The following is an 18,520-nucleotide window of genomic DNA, read 5'->3' as shown; positions in this document are numbered from 1 at the left end:
CCTGCAAATCCTGTGAAGGTAGTACAAAATCTGCAACATTTTTTTACTGATCTTTTAAGTGAAAAAGTGAAATAAAGCATTGATTTCCTACAAAAACACCATATACTTGATGAAAGATTTGTATTTTTCAAAATACAGTAGTCCTTCCTTATCCATGGTTTCGTTTTCTGCAATTTCAGTTACCTGTGGTCAACCATGGTCTAAAAATATTAAATGGAAAATTCCAGAAAAAAACCACTCATGAGTTTTCAACTGTATGCCATTTGAGCACCTTACTTCATCTCATTACCTAAGCATTGCATCATCTCTTATCATCACAAGAGTATAGTACAATAAAATATTTTGAAAGACAACATTCACATAACTTTTATTATAGTATATATATATATTTTTTAATTCCTTTTTAAATATTTTTTTTAATTCTCATCCGAGAGAGGGGAAGGGGGAGAGTGAGAGAAACGCTGATGCGAGAGAGAAACACCGGCGGGCTGCCTCCTGCACACATCCCGACTGGGGACTGAGCCTGCAACCCAGGCCTGCGCCCTCACAGGGAACCGAACCAGAGACTTTTCGTACAGGATAACACTCCAACCAACTGAGCCACGCTGGCCAGGGCAATTATAGTACATTGTTTTATTAATTTTATTATAAGTTGTTATTGTTAATTTCTTACTGCCTAATTTATAAGTTAAACTTTATCACAGGTGTGAATGTGTAAAAAGAAACGGTAGGGTTCGTTTCTATTTACAGTTTCAGGCATCCACTTGGGGTCTTGGAACGTGACCCCTGTAGATAAAGGAGGACTACTATAAAGGAAGGTGTCAATAAAAAAAAAAAAGCCAGATAACCCAATAGAAAAAATGATCAAGGGTTAAATAAACTTCACACACAAAAAGGATATCTAAATAGCCAATAAACTTAAAAAGATGGGTTATGGTCACAGGAAATGTGAATTAAAACAGTGAGAGAGTAGCCTTCACCCACTAATGTAGCTAAAATGAAAAAGACGCTATGAAGTGATAAGAACGTCCAACAACTGGAACCCTCACATGCTGCTGGAGGAAGTGTAAAATGAAAAACAGTTTCAACCTGGCTGACGTGGCTCAGTGGACTGGGTGCTGGCCTACGAACTGAAGGGTCGCCAGTTCAATTCCTAGTCAGGGCACATGCCTGGGTTGGGGACACACATGCCAGGCCAGGTCCTGGTTGGGGACACACAAGAGACAACCACACACTGATGTTTCTCTCCCCCCCTTTCTCTCCCTGCCCCCTGTCTAAAAATAAATAAAATCTTTAAAATATATTTTGAAATATTTCCCATAATCCAACAATTCACAAATAACCATATTAACTATTTAGTTTCATGTGTGCTTCCTCAGTGCAAGGATTTATGCATCTGTGCAGGAAAAACATTATCTATGTGCTACAATTCCTGGATGCCTGTCTCCATGACTTTTCAGGGAAAGCCTAGAAGTCGGCAAGACATCTGAAAATATCAGCACCTAACCTTTGCAGCCTTAAGTTTAGGGGCAGAGAAGGGACTGAAGACCTCTAAACCTGCTACCAAGGGAGTTGTTAGGGAATTATGTATAACCTTGACTTAAATTCTGTTACATTTCAAATTGTTACAAACGCCATTGGAATAACATCAACCAAGGAGAGGAGAGCACTGATACTGAGGACCTTTTCAGGGTATCACTGTGACTTAAAGTCAAGATTCTGATTATTTCTTTGTGCCTTATCTCCCCTACATAACAAGATGCAAAGATATCTGCTGCATTAAATTTTGATTCTTGAAGTATCCAACGAACAGGTGTTGTTCAGTAACCAAAATAAGAAAGGGCTAGCTGTGACAGTGTCAATGATGGGAAGTAGAAAAAAACACAACAGTTATCACAGTAAGCATTCTATCGTTTGTCTAAAAATCAAGTGAACTAGATTACAGATTATTGTTACTGAGGAGGATTATTGTTATTCCCTCCTGTACTCCTTCTATGGGCAAAGTATACTTTCCTTTCCCTTGACATTGGGCTTGAGCATGTAAGTCACTTTGGTTAATGGAACATTAGAAGGCATAATACAACCAATGACTGAAAGGCACTTGAATAGCTGGGCTTGCTTTCTTGTGCCTTTGCTGTAGTTGAGAAGAGTTTTGCCAGGGAAGTCACTGCCTCGAGTCCTGAGTAAGCAATCAAGCCCAGAGTCACCCAACTAAGCCCAGTTTATATCATTCAGTGCCCAGCAAATCCACATATTTATGCAAGTATCTACTGTTGTAACACATTATGTTTTGTGGTACTTTATTACATACCTGATGCAGTGATACTGTGACAACTGTAAAGTCTTACTCCATTTCCTCAGTAATTCAAATGGTCAGAAAATCTATTTGTAAGTCTAGATAATAACGCTTCCACTCTAGTCATGGTTAGACTAGCAAAGAAATACACCATAACATTCCACTGTTTCTCTGCTTTTCAAGAATGAAATACTAGTGAACATCACAGTCTCGAGTCAGACTACCTGGGTTTGATTTCAAGCTTCTTGCTAGAAGGGTGACTTTGTGTAATTTACTTAACCTGTCTGGAATCAGTTTTCTCATCTGAAAAACAGGGATAACAAGAGTACTAACTATACCTTACAGAATTATTAGAAGGATTAAATGAAATAATATATGTTAAAAAAATTAGAACAGCTCACAGTAAATAATAGAGAGTTGTTAGCTATTTATAGTTGACTATATTTTTTAAAAAACAATGAAAAACACAATTCTCCCACTTTGGCTATGGTTACCCTGTTATTGACAGAGTCAGGTCAGGTCAGAAGCCTGATAACAGGAAGGCAAGTATACCTAAATTGCCAAATCTCAGGGAGAAGCAAGACCTCAAATGGAAATTTCAGCTCAAAAGTTTATTTTTTTTTTTTAGTTTTCATTTATTGATTTGAGAGAGAGAGAGAGAAACATCAATTTTTTGTTCCACTGGGTTCTGCCTTCACTGATAGAGTCTTCCATGTGCCGCTGACTGGGGACGGTCTGGCAACCTTAGCATATAAGGACACGCTGTAACCAACTTAGCTACGTGGCCAGAGCCTCACAAGTTTTATTTTTCAGTAGACAGAAATTCTCTCCCAGCTTGGTGGCTCCTTGCTCTCCACATCCTACCTTGTCCACTTATGAAGACAATCCAGAAAGTAGGATGCTAGTGTTCCAGAGAACAAATCATATTCCTAGTTCAACATTGCTCTTATTATCTAACCCACCGCAGTCTCTGAGTCTTTGATAAAATATTCTAGCTCTGTCTTGACTAGGCTTTGGGAAATTAAAGGAAATTATTCAGAGATTCCCCAAGTACAAGGTGAATCTTGTGGAACACTAGCTAAAACGGTAAGATCTGATGAACCTTTCCCACAGAGATTTTTTTCCCCTCCACTGACAATTTTAGGATGCTGGGATTGATTTATTAAGAAAAGTTTTTGCCCTGACTGGGGTGGGTCAGTGGGTTTGAGGCCTGTCCAGCGAATCCAAAGGTTACTGGTTCAATTCCGGACCAGGGCGCACGCCTGGGTTGTAGGTCCTGTCCTCAGTCTAGGTAAATACACAGGCAACCGACTGATGTTTCTCTCCGTCTTTTCTCCCTACCTTCTCCTCTCTCTAAAAACAAATAAATAAAATACATTTTTGTAAGTTTTCTTAATAGTGGCCAAGTTGTTAAACTTTGGTAAATATTTTCTATTTCATCTTCAGTGAACTCTTATTGTACACATTTAGAAGGTGCCTCTGTGCTATATTAAAATATTGCTAGAAAGTATGAGGTTTTAAAATGTTTTAATACCACAAAAATTCTTTCCTCATTCTCATTTTGTTTTCTTATGCCATTTGCCATAAGATCATTTTATCTATTCATAATCAAGATCTCGGTCCAAGGACCTCTAAAAGGTAAAAATGGCTTCTGTTGCTCTTCCTGCTTAGTGACCCCTTCCTGTGCCGGCTGAACCCACTGCACTGACTCCCCACTGGGAGACATTTCCTATGAAGGGTTTCAGAGAATCTTTAAGAATATGTTCTGGTTAGGAACCAGATATATATCAAGAGTTCCTAATTCTATTTTATATATCTGGTTAGGAACAAATACATATCAAGAGTTCCTAGTTCTATTCTAAATAGCTATCTAAAAGCCAAAAGGTGAAGATGAAATTAAGACCCACTGCCAGATGAGGTGACAGGGTGCCCAAGACTATGACAATTTGCTCTGCAGCATGAGTAATTAAGTTCAGCAAGTATTTACTGGGTGCCTGCCACATGCCAGGAGTCATGTTGACTTCTGGAGATACAAAAGTGACTAAATTCTGTACCTGCCCTGCCATCAGGGCATGTGGTGGGGCCAAAGAAAAGCAATCAAGCTAAAAGTTATGATGAGGAAGCCTTGAGTTGGAGGAGGACACTGCAGGACATAGTGTGGTCTCAGCTGAGCTAAGCGCTGGGCAAGGGAAGGCTAGTGATCAAGCTGTGAGTGGCCTGACCCAGTCTGGGGCCGGGGACTGTGACCTAGGGAGATTCCTGGCAGGCTGTGAGTTTGGGACGGTGTTGGAATAACTGGTTGAGAGCTGTCATCAGATTTTGGTGAGTGGAAGAGCGCCAGCCTAAGGCACGACAGAGGAATGACGGGATGAGCTGCTAAGAGTCAGGGTGACTATGAAAAAGATAAATAATCTTACATACTGTCCTATCTCCCTTTTGCACTGGAAAAAAATATTCTTATCTGCTTCCCTGAAGGATTTAAACAGCATACAAATACAGAAATACCTTGGTACTCATCAGCTTCAGAACTGGTAAAACCCTGTACTTGTCACATTTTGACGAGAAAAAAAATGTTTCTGTGCTCAGCGCTTGCCCGAGATCCTTCACACTTGCTAGAACTTGTATGAGTCACAGGCTTCCCTACCGAGAGAAAATGCTTCATCACTTGTTGCTTGTTTGGTACTCATTGGTTTCAGCGTTCATCAGGAGTTCCAGAGCTAATTAATGAGGGGTACCAAGGTACCACTGTAATACAGAATAACAAGTGGTCTCTTGAAAGTTCGTATTCTAATTTAACGACAAAAATTTCTGATAGCCATTAAAAGTAAAAAAATTTTCACTCACATCTATAATTCACTTCCAATAATTTATTATGTGCATCTATTCCAAACATAAATCAAGAAAATTAGCACCAAAAAAATCAATAATTTGTAATTTCCTACTACAATAACCTATACAACATAAGAGTATCCAGAAAAGAAACTGAAGGCTAACTTAGGTTGGGAACAGGCATGGGATACATAGAAACTCCGACAACTTAAACTATGAACCAGTTTCAGATGTTCATCCAAACAGCTGGCAATCAATCTCACTGATTTAAAGAAAAGCCCATCACAGTGAAAATCTGAGTTTCTTCCTTCCTTCCTTCCTTCCTTCCTTCCTTCCTTCCTCCCTCCCTCCCTCCCTCCGGACATTTTTTCATTGCTTTCAGAGAATGAGGAAGGGGGAGGGCAGGGAGAAGAGAGAGAGAAACATCCTTGTGAAACAGAAACATCAACTTGTTGCCTTCTCAAAAACTCCCAGACCTGGGATCCAACCCACAATCCTTCAGTCCAACCAACTGAGTCACAACAGCCAGGGCTAATCTGAGTATTCATTCATTTATTTCAGGGGAGAGCACGAATGCAGTCTCCTACTACCACAAATTATGCAGTAGAGTTTCCCACAATTGGGGAAATCACAGAGGTCAGCACATCCCGAGTGCAATGAATAAGTCTCACCCTGGGAAAACTACCTTCGGGATCACATGGTATCTTCCCTGACAGGTAAGTATGAGAGTATTTATTTTTAAATGCAATTTCTTGCTTTGAGATACATATGCTGTTCAACAAGTAAGAAGTTACTGAATCATATTAATTCACCCAGTATTATCTCTACAGTAAAATTAAAACAACTCATACAAGAAATCACATTAGTTCCTTAAGAAGTTAACCTCCAGCCCTGGCTGGTATGGCTCAGTGGATAAAGTGCCAGCCTACAAACCAAAGGGTCATCAGTTCGAATCCCAGTCAGGGCACGTGCCTGGGTTGCAGGCCAGGTCTCCAACAGGGGGCATACAAGAGGCAACCACACATTAATGTTTCTCTCCCTTTCTCCTTCCCTTCCCCTCTCTCTAAAAATAAATAAATTCTTTAAAAAAGACATTAACCTCCAAAATGAGATACTTCCAAAGTATTCCTAGTGTTATAACCCACAAATCTGTCTGATCCCATTTGTATTGGGTTGGCCAAAAAGTCCATTTAGTTTTTTCCATGAAATAAAAGACAAATTTTTCATTTTCACCAATAACTTTATTGATTTGGATATTTTGACTATGTTGGCTATATCCTGCTATTGGCTTCTAGTGCATAGAGGCCAGGGGTGCTGCTAAACACCTTCCAATGCATAAAACATCCCCACAGCAAAGAATTATTTGGCCAAAATGTCAGTAGTACCAAGACTTCATAAACCACTTCTGACACATTTGATCAGTTGCCATACCTTCTTCATACACTGCACATTATTTTTTTTTGTGTTTTGGCTGCATTTTTACCTTTTTTTAAATAATAAGGCATAATATGCCAAAAAGGTTGCATATTTTTTCCATCTTCAATATTAAAATGACTGTACAAAAATTGACCAATTTTGATAATTTCTTTAAAAATGCTCACTGAAATGACAGCTGTCACAATACAGTCTAACTAAATTGTTTTGAATGAAGCTAAAGACAACCAAGCACCACTAGAGCCATCTGAGGGAAAAACCAAAACACATTTTTTGGCCAACCCAATATTTTTAGCCTGAACAACCAACTAGAATAGCATCTATGGCAATCGGTCTCAGAAGAGCATCCACCCCCAGCAATTTGTTTATGCATGTCACTCTTCATGTCCACAGGCACAGTTTATTTCCCTTTACTCTGACCAACAGTGCCATTCTTGGACTTTCAAACCTAGGTCTTAAGAAAACTGGCTCATTGGCTTCTATCTCCTGTCTCCCGGAACGCTCCTTCTCAGAACCCATGCACCATGCTTTAAGGAAATCCAAAGGCAATGTGCAGAGAGGAGACCCACATAAAGGCGGCCTTCAGAGCCAGCTGAACTCTCACCCAGGAGCCAGTCATGTCAGTGTGGGCATTCTGCACATTCCAGTCATGCTGGCACCCCGGAAAACACCAAGTGAAGCAGAAAACCCATCAGTCAACCACAGGTTTGAAGCTACTAAGTTTTGGAGTGGTGTGTTACACAGAAAGTTGCCTTTTACACTGTCTCCTTATCAACTATATTAAAAATTCTTTTATATACCCTAAAATTATGTCATTCAAGTTTCAAACATTTCCCCAGTTCTAAGATTCTGAAACTCGCTTATCCTGTTCACTTTTCTTAAACTTAAAAATTCATTCCCTCAAGAACACAAAGTAATTACAAAAAAAATCCCTCAACTTGTCTTTCCATCCCTCATATATATTATTTTAAAATAGATATACCCTTATAAAATGGTGCCTACATTCCCCCGATCATTTTCATTTCTCTTCTCTGGGTCTCTTCCAGTTCCCCTTTATCTTCTTGAGGAATTATAATTTTGTTGACCAAGGAAATATTAGGAAAGGTCCCTAAGGACCTGTTAAAGCTGAACGAGAGATATTAGCATATAGGTTGTTTAATGTAAACTACTGCTTTAATATCATTTGTTTCTAGAAGTTAAACTATGTTTCACAAGTATCCAAGGGTAAACTTTAAGTCTAGGCCATGTGTGAATTATGATCAATTCTGAATTAGCAGTCTCATTAAAAAGATTTTATTGTAAAATTCCTAATTAAAGCACTACATTAAATGTGGTAATGAGCAAAATTCATAAAAGAGAATATCCACTTCATGTTGGCATTTTAAACAAATTACATTTTCTTAAACAATGGAAATCAGGACTTCCATACAAAAAGTGTCATTCATAAGTTACAACAGAAGAAAAGGTAAGGAAAAAACAAAGCAAATACTATACAAAATTTTCAATTTAATTAAAAGGAGAGCCCTGGTGTACTGTGCACTAATCACTTGGTGCAAAGACGAATTAAATATCTTCCTATCTCAAAACTGACTCTGAGTAAGCAGACATGTTATGACAGAGTAAATGGAGCCATAGGCAAGTTGTGACTTACTCAGATTCATAATAAGACTGACTGAGCTGAAAAAGAATACCAGATCTCTAACTCGCCATTCTCTGCTTCAGTTATTAAGGTGTCATACTTGGTGACCCTCCTCCAGTTGGTCTTTTCTCGAACAGCAGCCACAACTGCAGGCAAAGTCAAAAATAAAAAGTAACTAAAATTAAAGAAAAAATTGGCTTCTCCCTATAGTAACTGACTCAACATCTAATAATATGTGATGCTCTAAAAGCTGCAAACCACTGCATGGCCATCTCCAGGTCCACTTTAACTTGATCAGGAGACTGTTATCGAAACATAACTCACTGGTACAAAGCAGAAATCAAGCAGTTGCGGATGTTCCCAGGCTGAGGTCTGATGGGAAGCAAAGAAGATGATCTCATAATGTTTCTTTATGATCTGTAAATCACACTACTCCATAAATCTGACACAAGTGTCAAGGTTAGGATTAAGTCAACCTCTAAGTAAGAAAATAAAATAAGCAGCTGCCACGTCTCTTGACTTCTTCTTACTTCATTTTTTTAAGGTTTATTTTTTTATTCTCATTTGAGAGAGAGGGGAGTTGGGGAGAGAGAGAGAGACATCAATCATTTGCCTCCTGCACATGCCCTGACTGGGAATCAAACCTGCAACCTAAGCATGTGCCCTGAATGGGAATCGAACCAGTGACCTTTCAGTGTACAGGACAATGATCCACCCAACTGAGCCACAGTGGCTGGGGCTCCTCTTAGTCCTAAAGTCCAAAAAAATTTCAAAGTCTTATCTCTTAGAATTTCAACATTGGGAAGAAATTTAAGAACTTTCTTCAAAGTGGAATTACATTAATGATGCACTCAAACTTCAGTTAGGTGTTTTTAAATACAAAATAAATAAAGTTTTAGTAAATTTGACCAGTCTCTAAAAAACATATTCTTATAAATAGAGCCATTTATAGCCTAAATTCAGTTAGGGTTCATGTTTATTTAGATTTGTTTTGGTATTTCAGGCAAAGACACAAAATAACAAATAACAAAGAAATAAAATTTGGAGTGACAGGTTACAAATACTTCTGAAAAAGCAAGACCTGACTACAAATATCAATGTCCCTAAAGCCACCTGTTAAGATGGAAGTCTATGCATCCCATCATTCTTTAGCAGTGACCACAAAGTCTGGTTTTACACCTAGGATATACAAGAAGCATCAGATTAAAAGCATCAAATATCAAACTATACAAAATTGCCAAACAGAAGCATAGAAGAAAAGCATGATGGAAAGTTAACAAACTAGGCTCAAAAGGATTTAAACCCACCCACAAAATTCAATGCAAACCCATACTGTGCTTCAAACCTAAAGCTGATAAGCAACGACTAATCCTGACATCTCCCGTTACTTATATTCCCCCTTTATCTCTGGAATTTCTCCACTGATCTCATCACTTCTCCGGGTCTAGCGATTCTTATCTCCATGGCCTTTCCTTTCCCAGAAAGTGATACAGGACCTGGCCCCTACATTTTACTATCTCTACAATTTAGCACTAACTTTTGTTTGTTTTACCCTGTTAGATGTTAATTTTGTCCCCAATCTTGTGTGCCCAGGTTTTCCTGACCAGTTCAACCTCGTCTTTACTACAATACCTAGCCTCTCTCCTTTCAAAGAAGAGTATGTGTCCCCTTTTCTGACATTTGTAATGCTGGCTCATAGTCAACACCCTCTTCCTTTCCCAAAGACTGCTGTCACCAGAGACCTAGGTCTCCATCCCCAGTCCTTATCTTCCTAAGTAAGGCCTCTTTCTTCCCAGAGTTTGTCAACATTAGTTTAGCCAAGTGGGAGACCTGAAGGCAACGGCTATCTCAACCCCCCTCATTCTACAAAACTCAAGTCTCCCACCAGCCCTGGCTGTCCTCAACCCTCAGATCCATCTGCATCCAGCCTTGCACGTCCCCCTCCCCTCTAACATCTTTCCTCCCACTACCCGGTGATCCCTTTCCCCAGTCCTCAGTGCACCTCTTCTCCCGGGCCTTACCCGTAAGCCTGACACTGGGAAGGCCCTGCCAGCAGCCTCACCGCGGCTGCCCTCCAGGCTCCCTCCGCTCTTCAGTAACTGTCCCCACGCCCCTTTCCCTCCAGGGCCCCGCGCGCCGCCCAGAGCCCCCTCCCTGATTAAGCTCCCGCTGTCACTTGGTCTCTCATCCACAAGATGGCGGAGCTGCTGCCCCCACCCCCGGGTCCTCTCCGCAACCACCTCCCGCCTCCCTAGAGCTCCCGTCCCGTCCCTTCAGCAGCCCCTGCCACCGGCCTCGGCCCAGAGTCCCTCTGTGCCCTCCTCCTGGCAGACGGACGGCCCAGGCCCAAGCCTCAGTGACGCCGCCAACGCCACAGCCTCCACCGTTTCCCATCCTGCACCTTCTCCTCACCATAAACTTGAGCGCTTTTTCCTGCAGCACCGCCTCGGCCGGGTCCATAATCGCCGAGGGCCACTGGGTCTGCACTCCGCCGGGGCCGCCCCCTTGGTGCCAGACAGCAGCCAACGCAGCGCTCGGATCCCGCCTCCTCTTCCTTCCCTCCGCCCTCTCTTACCTCTCAAGCACCCGCAGCGGGGCCAGGGAGGACCGGCTGCTCGGAGCGCATGCGTGAACCCTCGGGCTCACTGGACTTGTAGTTCCAGAGCTTCGCGTAGCAAACCGTGAGGCCACCTCGTGAACTGCAATTCCCGCGGTTCACTGCGACGGGGGCGAGGATGCCGGCAAGCCAAATCTAGACATCTCAACTTTAAGCAGAGAAAAATCAGCTGATGGGAATCGTAGTTTACAGCCTCCACGAGCTAGAAAAGGGGGGTGGGGCACGTGCATCTCCGTGGTTACCAAGCGACGCCAGTGGCGCCTTGCTGGGCATTTGATAGCAAGATGGCGATCGTTGCCTCACCTGTAGCCCATATACTAGAAAAAACTGTGAGAGGACTCAGAGTTCCTATGTGGTTTTAGAGAACTGGATACCTACAAATTCCATATATATGTCTGATGTCTGTGGGATGAGTTTGAACCAGAGGCGCTAGGCGTATGAGCGCCTGGCAGCACTTTACAGACCAATGCAGAAATTCAAGGCCTTAAGCCATCGCCTCACACTTGTCCCAAAGACCTCATTTTCCCTGGAAGAGATGTCCCACCTGTGGCTCAGGATGGCTATGAATGCAGCCCAACACAAAGTCATAAAGTTACTTAAAACATTATGAGATTTTTTGTGATTACATGTTGCAATGTATTTAATGTGTGGCTCAAGACAACTCTTCTTCCAGTGTGGCCCAGAGATGCCAAAAGGTTGGAGATGCTTGCCCCCAAGTCAGGGCCCAGTTAAACTTGGTTCCAAAAACGTTTGGGCGTTTAGCATTCACAAAGTTGGCACTGCTATGAGATGTATGGTAAGCTGCACGGTAGGGTCATATAAGTGCTTATCAACCATGGAACATAATGGCCACTCAGCAAATAAAGCATGTATTTAGTTTGGCCTCAAAAAGGACAATACAAATTCATTTTGGAAATTGGGTCTACCCTAGGTGGAAAAAAATACTATAGTTGAGCCAAAAGTGGTAGGCTTAATGGTAATGGAGTAAAAAAATATTTGAAATAAAAAGTGAGGCTTGTACAAAATACCTGAACTTTTAAAATAAGTCAGTTGGGGAAATGCCTTTTTACTTATAAGAAGAAATTCCAGTGTAAATTATTTGTTAATTCACCAACAGTAAGCACATCGTTGTGTATAGACATCATCCCAGAAAGTGGGGATTTGTTAGTGCAGGCAATAGACCTGGTTTTGTGGAACCCACATTTCTAGTATGGTGATGCTTTGTCCTAGTCTTCATCCCTATGTCCACAGAATCAGCACAATACCTAATATATAATAGGCTTTCAGGTAATAAAAAGTTTTTTCTTGAACAGAAAAATAGTTCTACCAAGCGCAAAACAGGGAAGGATTAACACTCATTCGTATGAAAACTACCTGGAGGTTTTCATAGGACTAAGTCAGTATGGGACACAGTTGCCTAAAGAGCTAAAGGAGGCCTAGGAAGCTTGAAGAGTGTAGTCTGGGGAATGTAGACTTAAGGTCTTACTCTGTTTTGAAACACTCAGGCCACACCTGGAGCACTTTGTTAATTTACAGGCACTATGTTCTGCAAACATCACAAGCAGGAACAAAGTCAAGGGCAGGATAAGCAAGAGAGAAAATATTGGTGAATGCTTGCTCCGAAAAAAAGAACACTTAGGCCCTGGCTGGTGTAGCTCAGTGGATTGAGGGCGGACTGCGAACCAAAGTGTCGCAGGTTCGATTCCCAGTCAGGGTACATGCCTGGGTTGCAGGCCATGACCCCCAGCAACCACACATTGATGTTTCTCTCTCTCTCTCTCTCTCTCTCTCTCTCTCTCTCTCTCTCTCTCTCTCTATATATATATATATATATATATATATATATATCCCTCCCTTCGCTCTCTAAAAAAATAAATAAAATCTTAAAAAAAAAAGAACACTTAGAAATAACACAACTAAATTCAAGCAATGAAAGTATTGAAAGGCGTATGTACATAACACCACAGGGCAAACTAGGACCAATGGATAGGATAATAATTACGATGGTGATGATTATAACAGCTAGTGCTTTATTAACTCTGTGTCAGGCACCGTACTAGGTATTTTACATTCATAATCTCCAATACTCGTAGTAACTCTGTAAAACAGGCATTACCCCTAATGTACAGGTGAAGTGAGTGACACTGATAGAAGACAAATAACTTGCTCGAGTCGTGCAGAAAATTACATAGTTAAGAATTTAACTCAAGTCTGCTTGAGTGCCCTGTGCTATTTTCACTGAATCATGCTGCAGTGACATAGGACTCAGACTCAGAGTTTTCTAGTAATCAGATCTGGCAAAGGAATGGCCTGCTCCATTCCTAAAAACATTTAGAGACGGGATGAGCATCTGTCAGGGGTATTGTTTAGGGGGGTTCCTCTTGGGTGGGAGATTAAGATCTTTTAAACTCTAAGATTCTATTCTTTTTTAGAAGTCATTTGTTTTACTTTGTTTTATCCAGAGAGGACTATGAAAATATTGCCTGAAAGCCTGGCAGTCAGTGACAGTCCTCACTTTGCCCAGTCGTGCAGAGGTAAGGATTAGTAAAGCAAACACCAGGAGTTTTGTGTAGAAGCCCAACGAGATAGACAGTTCATGTGCATATGGATTGAAACTGAGCTGGCAGAGGCTGGGTACAGGAAGGGTAGATCCTAATTCTTGAAAATTGACCTCTCATGGTCAGGCAAACGCAGAAGTCCAAAGGTGAGTTGCCTTGATTCTCAAGCTCCTCAGATCCAATATACCGGCAATTAGGGAAGTTCATTGGACTAGAAGTTAAGAGGCCTGGCTCTAGCCCATCGTTTTCGCCAGTTAATTGGTTGACTTTGGGAAATTAACCAAACATCTTTGGTCCTCTTGTCATCTGTAAAACAAAGCTCTCTGCCAACTGTAAAATCAGTATACCTGTGAGCCCGTTTGGAGCACTTGCTCAAAGAGATTACTGAATTATCAGAACTTTGAAAGCTCCACTTCACTGGAAAACTGCATTTCCAGCTTAAGAAATCACAGCTACTACTGGACTTAGTTTCTTCCCCTAACTTCCTGGTTTAAGATCTGGGAGTACTCTGACTTATTCTTGTCTATTAGTGTCTGTATGCAGCTAGTAATCGATCAAAATGTGTCTCTCACCCTCCAGCTCCAATGCTTACCTGTTCCAGGCTACCCACCTTCATCCGCTTTGCTTCGTTCACTCAAGTATCCCCTCCAATCCGGTTCTCTAACTTCAGGCTCTCTCCACCCACCTCCTCTGACTTCACTTTCCTCACCTTCCCCCCCCGCTCAATCCTGTTCTCTTATCTACTTTATCATTGTTTAAATCCCTTTGCCTGGCTTTCCAGGCCTTCAAAATCTTATCCAATCCCCTCTCTCCAGCCTGAATCCCTACTTTGCTTTAACATGCTGCTCCAATCAGACCTTTCTCCTGCCCCACCTGCTCCACACACATTTGCCTCCCGGTCTTAGCCTGGGGGAGTATTTTGCCGTTCCCAGAAGCCTTCTGTTTCCCCCTCTTTCCTACTCACTCATCTTTCAAGGTCTGATTTAAATCTTGCTTTTTAAGAAATAGTTATCTACCTGGCTCAGTGGATTGAGCGCCAGTCTGTGAACCAAAAGGTTGCAGGTTCCATTCCCAGTCAGGGCACACGCCTGGGTTGCAGGCCAGGTCCTGAGATGAGAGTGGGTGATAAGCAGAGGGTCAATGTATCTCTCACACATTGATATTTCTCTCCCTCTCTTTCTCCCTCCCTTCCTCTCTCTGTAAAAGTAAATATATTTTTAAAATAATAAAAAATATAAAATAGCTATATATTTTCTTTTAGCACCATGGCTTGCTAAAAAAGGGATTTTCCCTCCCCCATAGGCAACATTTATCTTCTTATTTGTATGGTTCTTGTAAAATAAACACTTTGGTGTGCTACATTTTTTGTGGGGGCTACATTTTTACTCACAAATTTAATATTGTTTTATATATGTCTCATTATGTTTCATACTTTTCACATTCAGTAATTCTTTTTAAGATCCACTCATGTTGCTATGTGTATACCTAACCTGTTGCTTTTAACTGCCCAATAATGGTCTGATGGTGTGTATCACCCACACTCCGTCTATCTACTCTTCCAGCAAAGCCTTCTGTTCCCAGTCACTCCCAATAACACTGCAGTGACCAATCTCCTACATGCCCCCAAGTGACACTGTCTTCAAGAATACATATCTAAAATCATACTCACTGGTTCATAGGCTATTAAGGACACTTAACTGGACTGTGTGGTGTCAAACTGCAGTACGGAAAGACCACGACCATCTGCCCTTCCACCACACTTGGCATTGATGGGCTTTCTACTTTTTGCCAGTTTGCACATTTAACCTTCTCTAGGCAACACTCGACCCACGAGAACCATGCCCTCCTTTGGGCACGCGACCCTGCTCTTCTACCCGCGCTCTCTGCAATGTGTGCTTATCACACACAGCAAGCTGGGGTCAGAAGTATTCCACATAGGCCTGCACTGTTTTCTCATTCCGTGGCATTCCTTCTCCCGTACCTGGTGGGGTACTCAACTCTGATTGCACATGAGGGTCATTTCAGGAGCTTTATGAACAGTATTTATGCCCAAGCTCTACCCCTCAGGTATTCTGATTAAAAGATGTGTAGTAGACCCTTGGCAACGGTAACTTCAAAAGAGCCCCAGGTACCATAGTTCTAATCCGCAGCCAGAGTTGAGACTACTGCCTTGGAGTTTAAATGCCCAATGCCTTCTTGCTGACCTCAGCTACCCAGAATCCCCCCCCCCCATACCTAACTTGCCTTCTAAAAAAATACTCTTCCCTGCCCCTTGTCCCCACATTCCTAAAAAAAGCTAACCGAATCTCAGAGCTGAATGGAAGCAAAGGGATTAACTGATTTAAAAAGCCAGGAACGTTTGATATCTGATAGGCTCAACCCCAGGGTCAAGAGGCCCAGTGGACGTGAGAAAAGTTATTTGTATTTCAGTTGCCAAGAAAGATATTGTTTTAGTTGGGGGCTAAATAAAGAATTTTCCCCCTTCTCCTCACTTCTTTGCCCTCATAAAAGGTCAAGAGTCACCCTGGACGGATAGCTCAGTTGGTCAGAGTCTTGTCCCGACACACCAAGGTTGTGGGCTTGATCCTGGCTCAGGGCACAGACAAGAATTAATCAATGAATGCGTAAGTAAGTGGAACAACAAATCGATGGTTCTCTCTCTCCCTCCCTCCCTCCCTCCCTATCTCCTTTCCCTCCCTCCCACTCTCTTTCTATCTAAAAATCAATTGTTTTTTTTTTAAAGGTCAAAATTCAGTTTCCTACTTCTAAGAGTTTGCTGACCTCATTGGGGCTCTCTGTTCTTGTGCGTAAGTGGAAGAAGTCATTATTAGCAGTGAACCGTGATCCAGATTAGGTTCCCTTTGCAGATGATCCCACTGACACAGGCCAAGGCCACCCTTATCTGGATAGAGCAGTCAGTCCCCTTCAGGATAGGTCTGTGGACTAGGGATGGGATGGGGTGACAGCAGGGCTGCCAGAAAGGTTGTTCCAGGCAAAGGTAACTGCCTTTGATAATGCATTCTGGGAATTAAAACAAGGCTAGTGTGACTTTAGGGGAATAGTGACACTAGATGAGACCATAGAGGACAATAGCATGGGGCTCTAATGGCAAGCCATTATTTAGCCAGTATCCACTGGTCAGGTGAGCCAGCTGACATCCTTTCTACCTGGGGTCAGTGCCTGTGCCTTACCAGCTATTGAATATCTTTTTTTAAATCATTCTCTCTTTTTATAAAATGATATTGTTAAGCTTTACCTTAGCCTTTTTTAAAGATTTTATCTATTTATTTTTAGACAGAGGGGAAGGGAGGGAGAAAGAGAGGGAGAGAAACATCAGTGTGTGGTTGCCTCTTACACACTCCCCAAGCATGTGCCCTGACTGGGAATCGAACTGGTGACCCTTTGGTTCGTAGGCTGGCACTCAATTCACTGAGCCACACCAGCCAGGGTTCCAGCTATTAAATATTTTGACTTTCACCCCAGTTTATAGACTATATTAAGGAATCTGAACTTCATCCTGAGGGCTATAAGAAACTACTGAAAAATTTTAAGAAGGGCTACGGCATGGCCAGACTTCTATTTTTAGAAAATTACTTATGGCCAGAGGCTGAGAAAAAGGATTATGAACTTTCTGATCTTTCTGGGAGAGATGTTGGAGGTCTGATGAAGGAGATGATAAGAACAGGAAGTAGATTCCAAAGACACTGAGAAGATAGAGTCTGTAGGACTTGGTAATTGATTAGATATGTCATGGATGATGTCAAAGGGATGTGTCAAAGATGACTTCTAGGTATGTGGCTCAGGAAACAGGATGAATGAGAAGAGCCATTTTTTGAGACAGGGAATGCAATAGAAGGAATGGGTTGTGGGAGGATAATCAGTTCTTTCTTGGACATATTGCTTCAAGGTGTCTGGGAGACTTCCACATGGGTTTAGACACTGAGGCAGTTGGACATTTAGAACTGAAGCTGGAGAAAAAGGCCTGGGCCACAGATATGAATGTTTAGCATATAGGTGGTAATTGAAGCCCCTGGAAAAGGATGAAACCACCCAGGTAAAGTATAAGCAGTGTAAAGACCAGCAGGTCTAAGACAGTATCCTGAAGAACCTTAATATACACAGGATGAGCAGAAGAAGAGGGGCCAGCAAAGGAGCCCAAGAAGAAGTGACCAGAGAGACAGGAGGAAAATCTGGCAAGTGCGGCTCACAATGGGAGTCAGGTGCCATACAGCAGTGAGTCGCAGGTGGAAGATGAGGGAATGAAAACTGTTGAGTCTCTTCTTACAAAACATGTGTCTGTCAAGGGAAGGAGAAGAGAGAGAGAGCACAGCAGTTCGAGGCAGAAGCTAAGGGTCTCAGAAGTGCCCATCATTGTGTTTGAAACAAGGAGACTATAGTTGAAAGGAAACTGAAGAGGCATGACAACCACATGCACTGACTGATCTCTGATCGGGCACTGGAACAGCACCCACATACACTGACACACAGAAGACAAAACAGCCATAAAAGATATTAGTGGGACAATCTGGGGAAAACTCAACGTGGGCTGTATATATGATAATAGTATTAACACAGCGTTACATTCCCGACTGTGGTAATGTTGTTGTGAGGATAAGAGAACTAGAGAATGCCCTTGTTCTTAGGAGATACTTGCTGAAGTGCTTAGGGTGAAATGTCACGTTGCTTGCAACTAACTCTCAAATGGTTTAGGGTGGAAAGAAGTGTGTGTTTGTGGAAAAACAGAGAGGGAAGGAAAAAAGAGAGAGAACTGAAGCAAATATGGCAAAATGTTAATAATTGGTGGATCTAGGTGAAGTGTTATGGTTATTCATCGTACCCTTCTTGCAACTCTTCTGAGGGTTTGAAATTTTCCAAAGCAAAATCTCAGGGAGTGAAACGAAGTAAAAGACTTGAGCATATTTAAATGCTGATGGAAACGTTCCGCTAGACAGAGAAAGGTTGAAGATAAAAGAAAGAGACAAGGGATAATGATGAAGCCAGGTCCTGAGAAGATGAGACAGAATGAGTCCAGCTGGAGGAACTGGCAGCCAGAGAGAGAGGAGGAAGAGAGTACGGATGCAAAAGTAGGTCAGGTATAGAGTTGGAGAAGAAAGGTTGAGGAAGTCCCCTCTTGATGGGTGCTGGAA

The 18,520-nt window shown here is 41.9% G+C and overlaps 1 protein-coding gene and 1 non-coding gene across 7 annotated transcripts in view; both read right to left on the bottom strand.

The window, feature by feature from the left end:
- The window catches only part of BTRC (beta-transducin repeat containing E3 ubiquitin protein ligase), a 181,817-nt gene extending 171,059 nt beyond the window's left edge, over positions 1 to 10,758 (bottom strand). For all 6 annotated transcript variants that reach the window (XM_045854053.1, XM_045854055.1, XM_045854056.1 and 3 more), the window contains exon 1: positions 10,611 to 10,758. In XM_045854053.1, coding sequence (XP_045710009.1) covers positions 10,611 to 10,658 — 48 coding nt within the window. In that variant the 5' untranslated portion in view covers positions 10,659 to 10,758. The remainder of the gene's footprint in view (positions 1 to 10,610) is intronic.
- On the bottom strand, positions 5,684 to 5,849 carry LOC123829156. The gene has a single exon (XR_006787550.1). It is a non-coding gene; the product is annotated as a U1 spliceosomal RNA (small nuclear RNA).
- Positions 10,759 to 18,520: the final 7,762 nt, after the last annotated feature.

The sequence above is a fragment of the Phyllostomus hastatus genome, unplaced genomic scaffold (assembly GCF_019186645.2).
Source record: "Phyllostomus hastatus isolate PE091 unplaced genomic scaffold, TTU_PhHast_1.1 phas_scaffold_1066, whole genome shotgun sequence".
NCBI lineage: Eukaryota > Metazoa > Chordata > Mammalia > Chiroptera > Phyllostomidae > Phyllostomus > Phyllostomus hastatus.
This window is presented reverse-complemented; position numbering and strand designations above follow the sequence as displayed.